This window comes from Salvelinus fontinalis, chromosome 23, assembly GCF_029448725.1.
Source record: "Salvelinus fontinalis isolate EN_2023a chromosome 23, ASM2944872v1, whole genome shotgun sequence".
Taxonomy (NCBI): Eukaryota; Metazoa; Chordata; class Actinopteri; order Salmoniformes; family Salmonidae; genus Salvelinus; species Salvelinus fontinalis.
In genome coordinates this window covers 33,008,121-33,025,614 of record NC_074687.1, presented here as the reverse complement: position 1 = coordinate 33,025,614, position 17,494 = coordinate 33,008,121, and the positions used below count along the sequence as shown (strand labels likewise).

The following is a 17,494-nucleotide window of genomic DNA, read 5'->3' as shown; positions in this document are numbered from 1 at the left end:
ATCTTATCTTGGTTATCCATTTTTGATATAGCTATAAATGATATGATATGGCTATAATGTGTGAAAAATAACAAAATAACCAAATCATCCCTGTCACATAGGGTTATTTATTGGTTTCAAGCACGTCACTAATGTCAATGCCACATAAGATATTTCCGAAGTTCCTAAGAAAACTACGAATTCCTAAGAACATTGAGGAATTGCATTTATGAACTCTTATGAACTTCTTACGTTTTTTCGTAAGTAATGTTTTGTGAATCCGGCCCCTGGGCTTTATTGGAGAGTGGCCAGACGGAAGCCAGTCCTGAGAAAAAAGGCACGACAGTACATCAGGAGTTTGCAATAAGGCACGTGAAAGACTTTGACTATAAGGCAAAAGGTTACGTGGTCTGATGAGAGAAAAATTTAACTCTTTGGCCTGAATGCAAAGCGCTATATATCTGGATAAAAAAAAAAACAGACACAGCTCATTACCTGTCAAACACCATCCCTACCGTGAAGCATGGTGGTGGCAGCATCATGCTATGGGGGATGCTTTTCAGAGGCAGGGACTCGGAGATTGGTCAGGATAGAGGTAGCAATGAATGGAGCTAAATGCAGGCAAATCCTTGATGAGAAGCTGCTTGAGTACAAATGATAGACTGGGCCCAAGATTTACATTCCAAGAGGATAAAGACCCCAAACATACAGCCAAAACAACGCTAGAATGGCTTCAGAACAAGAAAGTTCTTGAGCGGCCCAGACCAAGCCTAGACTTGAATCCCATTGAAAATCCATGGAAAGACTTGAAGATTGCTGTTCCCCGCAGCTCACCATCTACTTTAACAGAGCTTGAGAAAATCTGCAAGGAATAATGAGAAAAAAATCCCCAAATATGGATGCGCAAAGCTGAGACAAACATACGAAGACCACTAAAAGCCACCTAAGGTGCTTCTGCAAAGAAATTACTCAGGGGATTAATTACTTATGTAAATGAGATAAGTCTGTATTTCATTTTCTATAAATGTACAAACATTTCTAAAAACATGTTTTTACTTTGTCATTGTGGGGTATTGTGTGTAAATGGGTGAGAAAAACATATTTAATCTATTTTGAATTCAGGCTGTAACATAATGTGGAATAAGTCAAGGGGTATGAATACTTTCGGAAGGCACTGTGTGTGTGTTTGTGAGCTGCCTGGTCGAGGAGGGGAAAGGTGACAGTAGCTGCGTGGGTTGGAGCTGTGCTGCACAGGAGAGGTGACAGCGAAGAGAGACAGTGTCACCCTCTCCACAACACAACACACTTATCATAGAGAATGCCCTGGGCCAACTTCTACAATACAAAAAAAGCTTCCAGTTTTTTTACCTGCTCTTTCTAGATTTAGTTTATCTTCATTTAAAGCAACCTGGTAGAACTGCAAAGTAACAATATACACTTCTGTCTACTGTAACTACCTGATAAAATGTATGTCGCTCTAGTGAAATCAATTTCTCATCATTCTTTGGCACACATATGAGGGGGAGTACAAGGCGGTGGTCTAGGGTAAAACTCTCACCCAAACACAATCAAGACCCTCTCACACACACCCTACTCTCTTTACAGTGTGTAGGCTGGATTAATCAGAGGAAAACATTTTACCCTAGTCTGTCATTAGACGTTTGAGTTCCGGGTCACAGAACAAAGTCAAATCTCAAAGTAGACAAAAGGTTCAGAGAGAGGGCTAGTGATCCATACTGTATAGATTGGCAGGGGACAGTAGGATGCTGGGAGAGTGGTGCAGAGAGTAGCAGGGAAAAGTGCTGGACAGAGGGAGATAGCAAGGAGCTCAACAGAGGTATAAACTCCCAACAGTGCACCCAAGGCTAGGGTTAGGATGTACTGTATGGATGAACAGTCTGGGGGCTTTATTATACAAAATCTGGTAACCTGGATGTTCCAAAACAGCACTTGCTTGGATTAATCTACCCAACAAGACAGTGTTAGTGAGTGTGTGTGTGTGTGTGTGTGTGTGTGTCATCCAGCACCCCCTCTACCCCCCCACAGCGGTTAAAACAGTCAGGTGCAGTCCTCTCATGCACTCAGTGCTCATCGACAAGGGACGGAGGATATTAGCCTGTCAATAACTAGGGATGTGACAAATGTACAATTTGTCTTAACATTTAAACTGCCATTGTTTTCCTGTTTAACTCATAAGACTTTAAGCATTGTCTAAGCAGGGGGATGGGGGGTTATACTAAGCTATATGGAATTGTTTTAAGAAGGTCATACCAAAGATCATTTTTCTATTTGATTTGGAATTTTAAGATCCCTTGAAGTTAAAAACAGTTTGGACACACCTACTCATTCAAGGGTTTTTCTTTATTTGTACAATTTTCTACATTGTAGAATAATGATGAAGACATCAAAACTATGAAATAACACATTTGGAATCATGTAGTAACCATAAAGTGTTAAAAAAAAATCAAAATATATTTTTGATTTTAGATTCTTCAAAGTAGCCACCCTTGGTCTTGATGACAGCTTTGCACACTCTTTCGACAGAGGCCTGTGGGCGTTCTAGCGCAAAACAATCGACATGTACGTGTTTGAGAGTCTCTCTCACCTTTCCACAAAGGGGTCATATTAGTGTGTTGACCAAACTGTTCGGATGCTATAGACAGAAGTTGGCAGATCAGCTGTACCGAGTCCCAAGACGCTTGTGGGGGTCGTAGAGCAAAAACTGCTAAAAACATTTGTGTTTGTGAGAGTCTCGCCCATAGAGGGGTCAATAGAGGGATCGTAATATTTTGTAGGCCAAACCATTCAGATGCTACAGACGATTTTGTGATAAGACCTATTTTCGGGATGCCTCATGGTCTGACAAACACCATTCTAGCTCGGTCACCTTTCACTGCCGACGCGTAAGCGCGTTGCATTCAATGCAAAAAACATATCATTATAGGGATTGATTTATTATGGCGATTAGATTTCCGCGTGGACATTGATGTTTGGGGGTTAAAACGATAAATCATAAAATGCCATGTGAATTCACAATGCAGATATGGTCCTGAGTATGACCGCTAGGACGTGATGCAGTTCAATCTTCTGCAGTCGTGGCTACCAAACAGGGTTCACCTTGCTGCTGCCCCCCATCCACTCAGCAACGATGGTGATTAATGATGCTTTTGGGTTCTCTGCTGCCTCTCCATGTTCAGTACATGGGACTTCATGTCCCACTTCTCATTAATGTGATGGCTCGTTGCAGTGATGTATGACAGCGTGTTCATAGACGTCCAACAATCTGTTAACGCCACGTACGGTGTTTGAGAGCTCGCACTTTGTACTTGCAGACCAATCATAGTACAATTTCTCCACCCGGGACATCACGTAGCATCTTGTAGTCTGGTTCTAGATATGCCATCAGCGCCCATTGAAGCCGACATGCTCTACCATTGACAATGGCTCCACATCAACTGCAATAATTTCAGTAATCAGCGCTGTGATTCTCACGCCATCCCTTATCGCACTTGTTTGTGTGAAAAGCCTGTCTAACGTCTGCTGTTGGGGGGGGCCTGCGCTGCTGCCAGCAATGGTTTGGGTCCCATGGTGCCTCCCTTTCAGATGGATAAGCTACCACTGTAGCTCAATTCCACCTCGCAAAGTTTGCATTTCACCACCTTTTCATTTAAGTTCTAAGTATTGCCATACAGGTCATCGCTGCAGTCACTTCCCTGTCTCACTCTCTGCCATTATTATTGTTAAAGATATGTAACGTGAGAGCGCTTTATATCCATGGAAAATCATTTGAAATATGCATATCTCCTCCTACCATTACAGCGTTGTTGCGTTTGGGCGGCAGGTAGCCTAGTGGTTAGAGTATTGGACTAGTAACCGAAAGGTTGCAAGATTGAATCCCCGAGCTGACAAGGTGAAAATCTGTCGTTCTGCCCCTGAACAAGGCAGTTAACCCACTGTTCCTAGGCCGTCATTGAAAATAACAATTTGTTCTTAACTAGTTAAATAAAAAAGGTAAATAAAATAAAATTGTTTAAAAAAAAATTCTCCCCTTTATGATGATGATCTGGACCTGTTAGTTGTAGATTTGTGATTACCAAACTGTGATTTTAATTGTGTAAAAAAAAAAAAATACACAAATAAAGTTATTTTCGGTTAGAGATTTTTCTTTAAAAGTTAAAGATCCCAATTCAGTTTAAATGTTCACACCCCTAGGTAATACACTGATTAAGCAGGAGGCTAAGTGGCCAGCAGATCCTGGGGCCATCGAAGGACAGGAACACTGGAATTAATTACACCTGCAGATAGAACCATGGGCTATTTGTCTGTCTGTAATCGTGCAAGGTTAGGAACTGTGGTCTGCAGAGCACAGCCAATAGTCTGTGAACAGGTTTAAGAAATCTTTAAGCTCTGCCTTAAAGTAACTATCCAGTGTAAATCTCACTTTTAAAACTCATACCCAAATAATTTGACTCATCCTATATTGATGAGGCATAAATTGGAGAAAAAAAACACCTCAAATGTGCATTTCAAATTTTACATGCCTCTGATGAGACGTTTAATGGAAAAATAATGAAAATGGCATAGTGCCAACATGACTAATGTTTTGGCCTGTACTGTTTGTCACAGACGGAAGACTGGACAGAGAAAAGGAGGGAAGAGGACAGGAAAGGAAATCCAGACTTCCTCATCGCTCTAGGATACAAAAACGGATAACTCTGTTGATAGCCTTGTGTTTGAGGGAAGACTTTCAGAGGCTGGAGTTATTCTCTCCACTGATTGAATCAATTGATTGGCCATGGGTCACCGCCTTGGGTCACCGCCATGGGTCACCGGTGCACAGACCGATGGGTCAATTGGATGAAAAGCCTTTAGGAAACGTGGAATTAAAGTTTTGAATGGCGCAGGGGATGCAGCGCACTCAAAGTATTCAGACCCCTTGACTTTTCCCACATTTTATTACATCCTTATTCTAAAATGGATTAAATCTTATTTTTCCCTCATTAATCTACACACAATACTCCATAATGACAAAGCAAAAACTATATATATATATATATAACATTTAAATAAGTATTCCACCCCTTTACTCAGTACTTTGTTGAAGCACCTTTGACAGCGATAACAGCCCCAGATCTTCCTGGGTATGACGCTATGAGCTTGGCACACCTGTATTTGGGGAGTTTCTCCCATTCTTCTCTGCAGATTCCCTCAAGCTCTGTCAGGTTGGATGGGGAGCGTCGCTGCACAGCCATTTTCAGGTCTCTCCAGAGATGTTAGATCGGGTACAAGTCAGGGCTCTGGCTGGGCCACTCAATGACATTGAGTCTTGTTCCGAAGCCACTGCGTTGTCTTGGCTGTGTGCTTCGGGTCGTTGTCCTGTTGGAAGGTGAACCTTCGCCCCAGGAGAAGGTCCTGAGCGCTCTGGAGCAGGTGTTCATCAAGGATCTCTCTGTACTTTGCTCCGTTCATCTTTCCCTCGATACTGACTAGTTTCCCAGTCCCTGCCGTTGAAAAAACATCCCCACAGCATGATGCTGCCATCACCATGCTTCACAGTAGGGATGGTGCCAGGTTTCTTCCAGACGAGACACTTGGCATTCAGGCCATAGAGTTCAATATTGGTTTCATCCGACCAGAGAATCTTGTCGTCATGTGTCATATGCTGAGGAGTGGCTTCCGTCTGGCCACTCTACCATAAAGGCCTGATTGGTGGAGTGCTGCAGAGATGGTTGTCCTTCAGGAAGGTTCTCCCATCTCCACAGAGGAACTCTGGAGCTCTATCAGAGTGACCATTGGGTATCTTGATCACCTCCCAGACTAAAGCCCTTTTTCCCACAATTGCTCAGTTTTGCCAGGAAGCCAGCTCTAGGAAGAGTCTCGGTGGTTCCAAACTTCTTCCATTTAAGAATTATGGAGGCCACTGTGTTCTTGGGGACCTTCAAAGCTGTAGAAATGTTTTGGTACCCTTCCCCAGATCTGTGCCTCAACACAATCTTGTCATCTCGGAGCTCTACGGATAATTCCTTCGACCTCATGGCTTGGTTTTTGCTCTGACATGCACTGTCAACTGTGGGACCTTATATAGACAGGTGGAATCCAATCAGGTTGTAGAAACATCTCAAAGATGATGCCCCTGAGCACAATAGCAACAGGGTCTGAATACTTATGTAAATAAAACACATTTCTAAAAACCTGTTTTCGCTTTGTCATTATGGTATTGTCTGTAGATTGATGAGAAAAAAAACATTTATTTAAAACATTTTAGAAGGCTGTAACGTAAAGAAATGTGGAAAAAGTCAAGGTGTCTGAATACTTTGACTGCACGGTCTTTCACGTGTTGTGTGACTTTGGGGTGACATCGTCTGAACTATGTCACATTGAAGATATTTGATTGGAAAGCAGCTTGCATTGCGTCTCTTGTATTTTCATCTAGCTAATCTCAGAGGGTGATTACACTCGTCCAGTCTCGCTGTGACATTTTGTGTTGGGATATTTTGAGCCAAAAAATATCTTGAGGGGGGCTGAACCTGAAAGATTTAAGATTTGAAAGGAGCAAAGCATTGCGTCCCTGTTATTTTCATCTAGCTAATATCGCAGGCTGATCACACTCACCCAGTCTCACTGACATTTTGTTCTGTAATATTTTGAGGGGACAATCTAATAAACACAACATTGTCAGAGACTCGCAACAACATATGCACAGGCAAAGTTGAAACTCTATGCAGACTAACAAAATGCTTTCCCAGCATTTAAATAGACTCGCATGATTTACAAGAGTAGGAGCTTTGGAACATAAAGGACTAGGATAGTTCCTTCTCATCTTGGTCTGTGTACCCTGTGAGAAAGACAGAAAGCGAGAGCGCGCGAGATTGAGATAGACCGAAATCTATTATAGCTGCCAACACCTTAGGTGCTGAGGGACTGTCTAGCTCATTGATCCAGAGCCCTCCTGAATCCTCTTACTGGCAGCTAATAGACAGCTTGATCCTATGGGCCAGCTACTGGCAGCTAATAGACAGCTTGATCCTATGGGCCAGCTACTGGCAGCTAATAGACAGCTTGTTCCTATGGGCCAACTACTGGTAGCTAATAGAGAGCTTGTTCCTATGGGCCACGTACTGGTAATTAATAGAGAGCTTGTTCCTATGGGCCACGTACTGGTAGCTAATAGAGAGCTTGTTCCTATGGGCCAGTTACTGGTAGCTAATAGAGAGCTTGATCCGATGGGCCAGCTACTGGTAGTTAATAGAGAGCTTGTTCCTATGGGCCAGCTACTGGTAGCTAATAGAGAGCTTGTTCCTATGGGCCAGCTACTGGTAGCTAATAGAGAGCTTGTTCCTATGGGCCAGTTACTGGTAGCTAATAGAGAGATTGATCCGATGGGCCAGCTACTGGCAGCTGATGGCTCAGACACACAAATAGCATTTGCTGGCGGAGATTACTTAGCACCGCAATGTAATTTGCACACCAAATTTACATGTAGAGTCACATTATTGTCCTGTTGAAAGGTCAATTCATCTCCCAGTCTGGTGGAAAGCAGACAACCGGGTTAGCTCCATTAAGTTTATTATTATCCTGAAAGACTCCCCAGTCCTTAACGGTTACAATCACACACAATATGATGTAGCCACCACTATGCTTGAAAATATGGAGAGTGGTACTCAGTAATGTGTTGTACACTTTGTATTCAGGACAAAACGGTAATTTGCCTTGCCACATTGTTTGCAGTATTACTTTTGTGCCTTGTTGCAAACAGGATGCATGTTTTGGAATATGTTTTTATTCTGAACAGGCTTCCTTCTTTTCACTCTGTCATTTAGATTAGTATTATGGAGTAACTACAATGTTGATGATCCATCCTCAGTGTTCTCCTATCACAGCCATTCAACTCTTGACTGTTTTAAAGTCACCATTGGCCTCATGGTGAAATCTCTGAGTGGTTTCCTTCCTCTCCGTCAACTATGTTAGGAAGGACGACTGCATCTTTGTTCAAATAAAATGTTATTAGTCACATGCGCCGAATACAACAGGTTACCTTACAGTGAAATGCTTACTTACGAGCCCCTAAACAACAATGCAGTTCAAAAAAAATATGGATAAGAGTAAGAAATAAAAGTAGCAAGTAATTAAAGAGCAGCAGTAAAATAACAATAGCGAGACTATATACAGGGGGGTACCGGTACAGAGTCAATGTGCGGTGGGCATTGGTTAATTGAGGTAATATGTACATGTAGGTTGAGTTATTAAAGTGACTATGCATAAATGATAACAGAGAGTAGCAGCGGTGTAAAGGGGGGGGGGGGGGGGCAGGCAAATAGTCCATCTTTGTTGTGACTGGGTGTATTGATACACCATCCAAACTGTAATTAATAACTTCACCATGCTCAAGGGATATTTAATGTCATCCCATCTACCAATAGGCACCCTTCTTTGTGAGGCATTGGGAAACCTCCCTGGTCTTTGAGGTAAAATCTGTGTTTGAAATCAAATCAAGCTTTATTTATACAGCACATTTCAGACATTGAATGCAACACAATTTTGCTTTAGAAGACTGCTTTACAGACAAAACAAATAAATAAAAAAATGAGAAAATAAAAGCAGAAATATTTTCTACACAACAAACATAAGCTAAAAAACAAAAGAATGACAAACTGAACAACTAAAAAGCACCCCAAGGAAAAGCAAAGCTAAAAAGGTGTGTTTTAAGATCACTTAAATATGCCTACAGTTTCAGCCCCCCTCAGTTTCTCTGGCAGGCTATTCCAGAGGCTGAGGGCATAATAACTTAAGCCTGCATCATGGTCCTAGGCTTTGGGATAGTTAAAAGGCCAATGCCAGAGGAACCTACTGGTTCCATAACTTAAAACCAATAGAACAATCTTAAAATGATTCCAAACCTCACAGGCAGCCAGTGCAGAGACCTTAAAACCGGTGTAATGTGTGCTCTCCTTCTGGTCTTGGTCAGTACCCGTGCTGCAGCATTCTGTATGTTTTGCAGTTGACTAATGGCTTTCTTGGGTAGACCAGACAGCAGAGCATTACAGTAGTCAATTTTGCTTGTAATAAAAGCATGGATGAGTCTCTCTGTATTCACTGCTCAACTAAGGGACATTACAGGTAATTGTATGTGTGGGGTAGAGAGATGAAGTAGTCATAAAAAATACAGGTTAAACACTATTATTGCATAAAGAGTCCATGCAACTTATTATATGACTGGTTAGGCACATTTTTACTCCTGAATGTATTTAGGCTTGCCATAACAAAGAGGTTGAATATTTATTGATTCAAGACATTCCAGCATTTTATTTTGAATTAATAAAAATTTGTAAAAAACATAATTCCACTTTGACATTATGGAGTACTGTGTGTAGGCCAGTGACACAAAAATCTGAATTTAATCTATTTAAAATTCAACCTGTAACAAAACCAAATGTGGAAGAAGTAAAGGGGTCTGAATACTTTCTAAAATGGCACTATGTCTGAACTGCTGCTGGGAAGTCTCTCTCGCTGTCTGTGTTCTGCGGTAGGATGGATAGAGTGTATTGACCACAGCTGTGTCTCTTGTGTTAGTGGGCGTTGTCGAAATCAAAACCCAACCCTCAAGTCATGACAAACTCACAAAACTCTGTTATGGACGAGACTGACCTTGTGACAAAAATGATCCCATTTACACTTTGTAGTACATGTTTTGACAGTAGAATAAATGTTTCTGACTAATATCGATGCCACATAGGACGTTTTCTATCAGAGAAGTTGTTCATTGCATAAAGAAAGCTCAATTTTTTTCATACCCAAAAAGCCTACTATTTAGAACACAAGAATGGGTATTCAGACACGGCAACAGACACGGCAACGGTCCCGCTACTGCCAATAGTAAGTAGGCTACGTCACAAATGGCACCCTATTCCCTATATATTGCAGTACTTTTTGAGCGCTATAGGCCATATAGGCCCTGGTCAAAAGTAGCGCACTATATAAGGAATAGGGTGCCATTTGGAACGCAGACCTTGTACAGCAGCAGATTACCTCAATACTAGGCTGGCTAACTGACACGCAAAATCACAGGTGTCCAGTAGAAAGAGCCTGAACAGGCAAGGAAACAGACCATGGCCATCACTTTAGGTACTGACTGTTAAATCACCTCCTCCTAAAGACTAATGATTCCAATCTTTTCCTCAGAACTGACAGTTAGTATTACTCCAGTGCATCCTATTCTCTCTAATAGTTACTGTACTGTTGGTAGATGTACATCACTTCCTCAAGTCAGGTCCAATCATTCTTATACACATTATCTAGACTTGGAGTTTATGCTGGATGTTATCACAGCATAAAAACGAACCGAGTCAGGCTAATGAGAATAACTTTATATCATAAGAATTTGAAACATGCCACAGTAATGGCTTTTGATACAGTCATCATGCAGTAAATGACCCTGGCTGGCTGTGGGTGTCATCGGTAGCTAAGTAAGACGTTAGTTAGCCAGGGAACCACCTGAGGAGGAAGTCATGGGGATATCAGAGCTGTTAACTACACCTGAATCACGGAAACAGAAGATGATGAGCGAGCCAGGGAGAATGTGCGTGTGTGCTTGTACCTGTGTTTCCGTGTGTGTGTTTCCGTGTGTGTGTGTGTGTGTCCGTGTGTGTGTGTGTGTGTCCGTGTGTGTGTGTGTTTCCGTGTGTGTGTGTGTTTCCGTGTGTGTGTGTCCGTGTGTGTGTGTCCGTGTGTGTGTGTCCGTGTGTGTGTGTCCGTGTGTGTGTGTCCGTGTGTGTGTGTCCGTGTGTGTGTGTCCGTGTGTGTGTGTCCGTGTGTGTGTGTCCGTGTGTGTGTGTCCGTGTGTGTGTTTCCGTGTGTGTGTTTCCGTGTGTGTGTGTGTGTCCGTGTGTGTGTGTGTGTCCGTGTGTGTGTGTGTGTCCGTGTGTGTGTGTGTGTGTGTGTGTGTGTGTGTGTGTGTGTGTGTGTGTGTGTGTGTGTGTGTGTGTGTGTGTGTGCGCGCTAAACTGTGACGTCTAGGAGACGAGCAACCGCACAACAATAACATACTGTCGCCTTTCAGTGTCAAATCATCTTCCTCGCCGTCAATTGAATCAATAGTTTTGAGCTCAGGGCCTAAATCGAGTGGCTGTGACACTACAAACTGAATCCATTCAAGCGGTACTGTATCTCAGTGTGTCAAAGGGGAAGAGAGGAGACGGAAGATGTGACGTAGGCGTTACGCAGAGAGATGGGTTGGGTTGTGACTCACAGTGGCTTCTGATAAGAGAAACACCAGTGAGACACAATCAAGGCCTCGGGGTTGACTTCATAGTCACTTCATGTCTCCTGTCTGCAAATACATTAGAATATTACCATTAAGATGCAAAAGGAACGCTCCTAAAAAAAAAAACGATGGTATGTGCTGGTCATAAGTCATATGAAAAGATTTAACACATCTTTAATAGGCCTAGGTTTGGAATTTGAAACACCCAATGACTTTTTGACAAGGGATCTTAAATCTATCTGGAATTGCAAAGCAAGTTCAATGCATAGCACATTGTTCAACACCATGGCTCTCGGGTCAAGCACGTGCCATTTATCAAAGGAAAACCATTGGGATTTTCAAGCAAGGAGCCCTGCTTCATAGTGAGCCAACTCCCTCAGGAGCAATACATGACAATACCTGTTAGCAGCAGACCACCACCACAGAGTAGAATGAATGGGGCCTCGTTCAGAGAAATCACAGTTTCTTTGGTTCAATAACACAAGGCGTAGCAAAGTTCACCAGGTCAAACCGAGTGAGATTTATCCTACATTCTCAGTTCTGCCGTCTACCAACCGGAAGATAGGGCTGATGGCATTAAACTCTCACACAATTGAAAGTGCCCTCCTTTCAAGAGAAGACTGTTCTTTCAGTAGCAGAGATGAGACCGTCGGGAAATAGAGTGGCATGGTTTATGCTTAGTTTACAGAACACACTGTGCTTGTTGAGATCTTAGAAAGAACCTTAAGGAGCAGGTAAGGGATTTTGAAAGCGCTTCGCAATCGCTACTTCCACATTGAATGGCAATTTCCACTCTATGCATACTTTTATGACGTACAAAGCTCCTTTTAGACTAGGGCTGCCATGTTCTCCTCCCCCTGCAGCAGTATCCATCTCCCACTCAGAGCAGGGGTAGGAGGGTGAACGGTGCTTTAAAGATCCACTACTAGTTTAAGAGCGGGGGCGTTGGGACCACAGAGGTTCATTAAGATGGTCACTGATATCAGTCTGAGCTTTAGGTGCTTGTGTTAAAGTGATAAGCGACTCACCTTTAATGTTCTCGTAGGGGCCCAGCCAGTGCCGTCGATAGAGTGCTCCCGCAACAAACTGGGAAAATAGAAACCAGAAGAAATCAAAATCTCCATCATCACGTCGGAAATCCTGGGGGCAAATCATAATATAAAAATAGCCTACTACTAAAGTCAGACATGTTCCCCCATGACATTCTCACCTGTGATATTTATTGCTCAATAAATGATTGGACATCCCAAATGAAAGTCAGCCAGCCAGGCATCTTAAAACATCTGCTTTTCTTGACCTTTCATGTGCTGATGACTAGATGTCAGTGTGTTATCATAAAGAGATGTATTTTTACAGCAGCACTCTTGTTGTATGGTCATTAGCTGCTCTCCAAGGTTCTGAGAATAACTAGAGACTAGTCAGACATCAATTCTGCCTGTAAATGTTTTCCTCTCTCCAGCCCCAGCATATATATCTCACACACACAAAAATACAGCTTGACCACTGCTGGGGCTCCCGTGTCCACTAACCACACATTGGAATCTGTTCATGTAGTCCACTTCTGAATCGCCATCCTTTAAATACACACAGATGATGAATAGCCTATCAGTGTTTGGCAATGTGAGAAAGAGTTCATTACCTCAAACAGATCTCCCCCGTCTCAGCGATGTTGGGGTGCCATATTCTGGTCTGACATTTCACTTTGGGAGGCTGGGGGGGTAGAAACATGGGACAGATTAGGATTAATCTCGTCCACCAGCCAGCTCTCTCTTGAGCCTGAGGAAGAGGTTAAGACACATTTTATCACAAGGTTTGATTGGGACAGTATGGAACACATAGGTTTGCCTGAGGAAAACCAACCTCCACAAACCAACAAACCAAGATACAAAGCACAGCATAGCTCAGGAGGAGACATACTTTCATATGGTGCGGAGGTTCTTCAAAAGAAACCCTTGTATATTTTCTCCCCCAGACTGAACCAAACATGAAAACAAAAACAAACAAGACAAACGCCACAAAAAAAGCAGTGTCTTCTTCTTTAACATTGTTTATTTGATCATATGTCAGCCTTAGACCTCATTAGTGCTCCTCAAAACTATGAGAAGAGGGTGGCACTGTGAGAGAAAAATACATCGTTATACACACAGTATAGAGAGAAATAGAAGCATTAGTCTGCAATAGTTCATCAAAGAGGTCTCTAGAAGACAGAGTCCTAGGCAATTTGATAAGAGGACAACACTTTGGAAGTGTTAAGACTCACATTGGACTTGACTTTTCTTAAAATACCACTCCCTGCTCCAGTCAATTTCCCAAATCTTGCCTCTTTTTTTTTTACCGTGCACAACGATATATTCCATAAGAGACATTGAATGAAACAACTTGCTAAATCACAACTTTTGCTCCATCTTGTTTTTGTTTATCATATGTTAGGTTGTCAATCCTGTGAGAAAGGCAAGAGTCTCGGGAACTTTAAGCAACTACTTTTCCCTAAAGCAGCCTTTGCCCATTCTCTAACGAAGGTGAACTAGATAGGGAAAGATTCATGAAAAAGTGACCAGTTGACCAGTGACCAGTTGATGTGCAGTGCAAACGTTTTGTCTGAAGTCCCAAAATGGAATTGAGATAACCAAAATTGAAAGCCCAGTTTGCTATAATGGTCAGATGTGTTGAGTATCTAGGGGCTAGGCCTAAAAAAAAACTCATGTTCTTTACGAGTCTCTTTCAGGCCGTTTATTAGCTCTCATAAAAAGGCTGGTAAATCCATACAAAGCCTTTACTGCCTGTCTAATTAGCCTGCATTAAGATAAGGCACAGAGCACAACATCTTTGTATAAACAGGCTGTAAATTCACCATTAAGATAAAGCACAAAGTGTAAGGTCTTCGGTAGGAACAGGCTGTAAAGCACAGAGCGTAAGGTTTTGGAAGAAATAGGCTGTAAATTCAACGCCTGGACTGTTCCTGATGACACACAGGAGTGTGTGCGTGTGTGTATTAAGACGAGCAGTGTGGAGGTGAGATAAAACGGCATCCAGGATGAATGGGTGGCATATAAACAAGGAAGAGAATGGCGGGATGGAGGGAAAACTAAAGGCTGAGACTGTTCTGTGTTGGGCTGTAACTCACCCTGCATCCCTGCCACCTCCAATTCCACGGCAGGCTGTTTACCGAGAGGACCTGTACTCACTTTCTCCTGATGGAGCTGTGGACGGGAGGCAAACTGGGAGAGTGTAAATTACCCACAGTGCTGCACAGCACCAGGGTTTTATCTCCACAGAACTTCTGGGTTAAATCCAAAAGAGAACCCTATTGACAAGGGCTCTGCTCAAAGGTGGTGCACTATGTCGGGAATAGGGTGCCATTTCAGACACAGACACACCCTGGTATGTGTTGGCCATGGGGACATTCAAATGGGAGGGAGGATCGGAAGGATTTCCTAAATCATGACCCTGAGCTGTTCTAATTTAGGTGGACTGTATGATTGTACGGCCTCTGGTGTGAGTGAGTTTTATTTTTATCTGGTCAGTTCTTAATAATCCAGGCGCACCATATAAATATTAAGCCAGTGAACGGAACCACATCACACGGTTTCCAATTAAGTTCCACCAACATTCAAAAAATATATAAAACTAAGAATTAGCCATGGAAATGGAAACCACTAAATGACGAGTCCTCTGCATCCCTCATCACCTGTTCTCAGTGTTCATTAGCACCTCCATCGGACCCCACACCACGCACGCACAAACACATAAACACACCATTTCTAATGAGACATGACAGGACTACTTACCACCATGTTGTAAGCTTCAGGGACGTTTACTTCAAACTGGAATTTTCCACTCTGATAGTAGCCTTCATCTGCAGATGAAGAGAGCGAGAGAAAGAGGGAGTGAGAGAGAGACAAAGAGAGAGAACGAGAAAGAGAGAACGAGAGAGAAAGAAGAAGAGAGAGAGACAGTGAGCAGCAGGAGTTTAGCCGGTGGAATTCCCAGCAGTCTCCTGGGGGACCTGTGATGTCTATCAGCAGGAAGGTTTGATGGCGGGGCCAGGCTCAAGTCACTCTAGTCTAACGCACTGGTTGAGCAACCATGTCCCAGTAATGAGCTGTTCTCTAGGCACTGTCTCCAGCGTACAGGGTTGTCTTAGAGATCAATAATTGGGATGACGTCCAATAAAATCCTGTGTGATCCTGAGCCATGATGATTGAGGCCTGTGATTGAGAGATGGCTATAAGACCAGAGCTGTTCCCTCCCTCCCTAACCCTAATCCGACCTAGGCGGAAGGAAACGGACTGCTAGGTCTAATTAGCAGCAGCTTGACACCAGACACACTCATTACGAATCAGCATTGGAACCCTTCTGAGAAAACACAGGTTCTGCTCTGTTAAACACATCCTAAGCCCTTAAATATTAGCTGCTTGCTTTAACGACTTTTAATATGTTGTGCAGCCTATTATTAGTGCACGCATGCGCAGGCTCACACCGCACACAAACACTGGCTAGGCTATATGGCTTTTAGAATGTGTACAACCTTAGAGTATAAATAAATAATTGTGAAATAACAGAGCAATCTACCTGGGTAATAAAGCATCGACCAATGGAACATCTTCGAACCTGGAAACTTGGTTTCTCAACCTAAACAGTTTCCTAAAAAGCTATAATTGCCCCAGAATTTCAGGTTAAGGCAGATTTCCATGCAATTTCTGTGGGATATGGAGGTTGGCTGGTTCACAAACAACTTGAGGCACTGTGAAATCACCCTTATCACCAAAGTATGGCTGATGAGTCAGAGCCAGAGTAGGCGTAGAGAGCAGAAACACTGACTGGGGAGTCCGAGCCAAAAAGAAACCGCTGCATCGCCAGGCCATCTCCTGGCGGAAGTAGCCAGTGTGCTGCTGGCATGACGGCTACAGAGAGCCCTCCTCCAGCTGCACTGGCACATGGGTACAAGGGGTAATAAAGTGCAGAGTGCACAAATGGCACAGCAAAGATGCCAGAAGTGAACGGGGTCCAGGGCCATGTTCCTTTCCAGATGACACTCCCACACATCAGTAGAAGCCTACCAGATGCCTCCACTGAAGATTCCATGCAGTCAAAGATTGTAAATAACAAGAGCTTTTTTAATGACACTTAGCACTTGGATGTTGTGAAATGCTCTTACATTTTTGGCATTTTTGGTATTAGTCCGATTCCTTATATAAGCAACTACAGAGAGAGGGACTTGCTTGATATAAAATAAAACCAACCAACACTGTTGCATTTCACAGAGCGCTGAATCATCTTTGTGAACATTGAATGCCATAACTTTTCCATGTCCAGGTATTCCACAGCCTTGATAACGTTGGCCCTGCTCCTTCAAACCCATTTCACTGAGATGTAGGGTGGGTGCAGCAGAACCAGAGGGATCGGATGTCCTGAACGAGCGATCAGCCCCCGAAGCCTATTACATTTCTACAGCCTGGCCCACTATCAGGAGAATAGGCTGTCTACTGAGCCTGTGGAGCATAAAGGACCCTGCTCTAAAGTCTAGCTGAAAGCCAATCTAGTCTCTCGCAGCACGCATGCACGCACAGGCAAACACACACCTTTCCGACGTTTTCCCTCCTGCTCACCTCACAGAGGTAGGCTATTGGGGGGCGGTCTTCTATCTGGCGTAATCCCACTTTCTCCAGTCCCCACACCAATCAGACATCTTCACACAGCTCAAGTTTGATGGAGAGATTGAATTCCACACACTATTTTAACATGGCGAGAACATAGAGGTGTACAGATAGGACTGGGTAAAGAACCAGTCCTTACCTTTACACCAAGCTACATCTTCCAGCATATTTTCTCAGTCATCTCACAGAGGTTAAAAAGCCAATCCAATTCCTGGCCTTTAGGGTGTGATGTCTGCATTTCCCTTGCAGATTTAGGACAATATTCTCATACGCCTATTTGGCACAGGGTTGAATAATGACATACAAAATGCTGTGAGAACGAGGATGGCATAGACGCAGGCCAGGGGATAATAATACTGTGATCTTTGCTCTGCTCTCTCCATGCCTACTGCGTCCTAATAACTGCAGAGGGTTCTCACTGAAGGAAGTGTTAGGGCTCCTATCTCACAAACCATGTTTCTTTGGGTAGTCAGAACAGGACGCTTAGCCTCACCTACCAGATGAGGATCTCTGTGCGTTAAGTAGAACAGGTAAATTATTACACCGTTTTTGAGCACCGTGAGTGAGCATTTAGAAGAGTAAAAAAAGTGTCACCCAA

At 43.1% G+C, this 17,494-nt stretch overlaps 1 protein-coding gene across 1 annotated transcript in view; it reads right to left on the bottom strand.

Moving 5' to 3' along the window:
* The window catches only part of LOC129821163 (NEDD8-conjugating enzyme UBE2F), an 89,978-nt gene that overhangs the window by 22,454 nt on the left and 50,030 nt on the right, over window positions 1-17,494 (bottom strand). The window contains exons 5-7 of the mRNA XM_055878508.1: window positions 15,028-15,095; window positions 12,879-12,949; window positions 12,268-12,325 (exon numbers count right to left, since the gene is read on the bottom strand). Coding sequence (XP_055734483.1) covers window positions 12,268-12,325; window positions 12,879-12,949; window positions 15,028-15,095 — 197 coding nt within the window. The remainder of the gene's footprint in view (window positions 1-12,267; window positions 12,326-12,878; window positions 12,950-15,027; window positions 15,096-17,494) is intronic.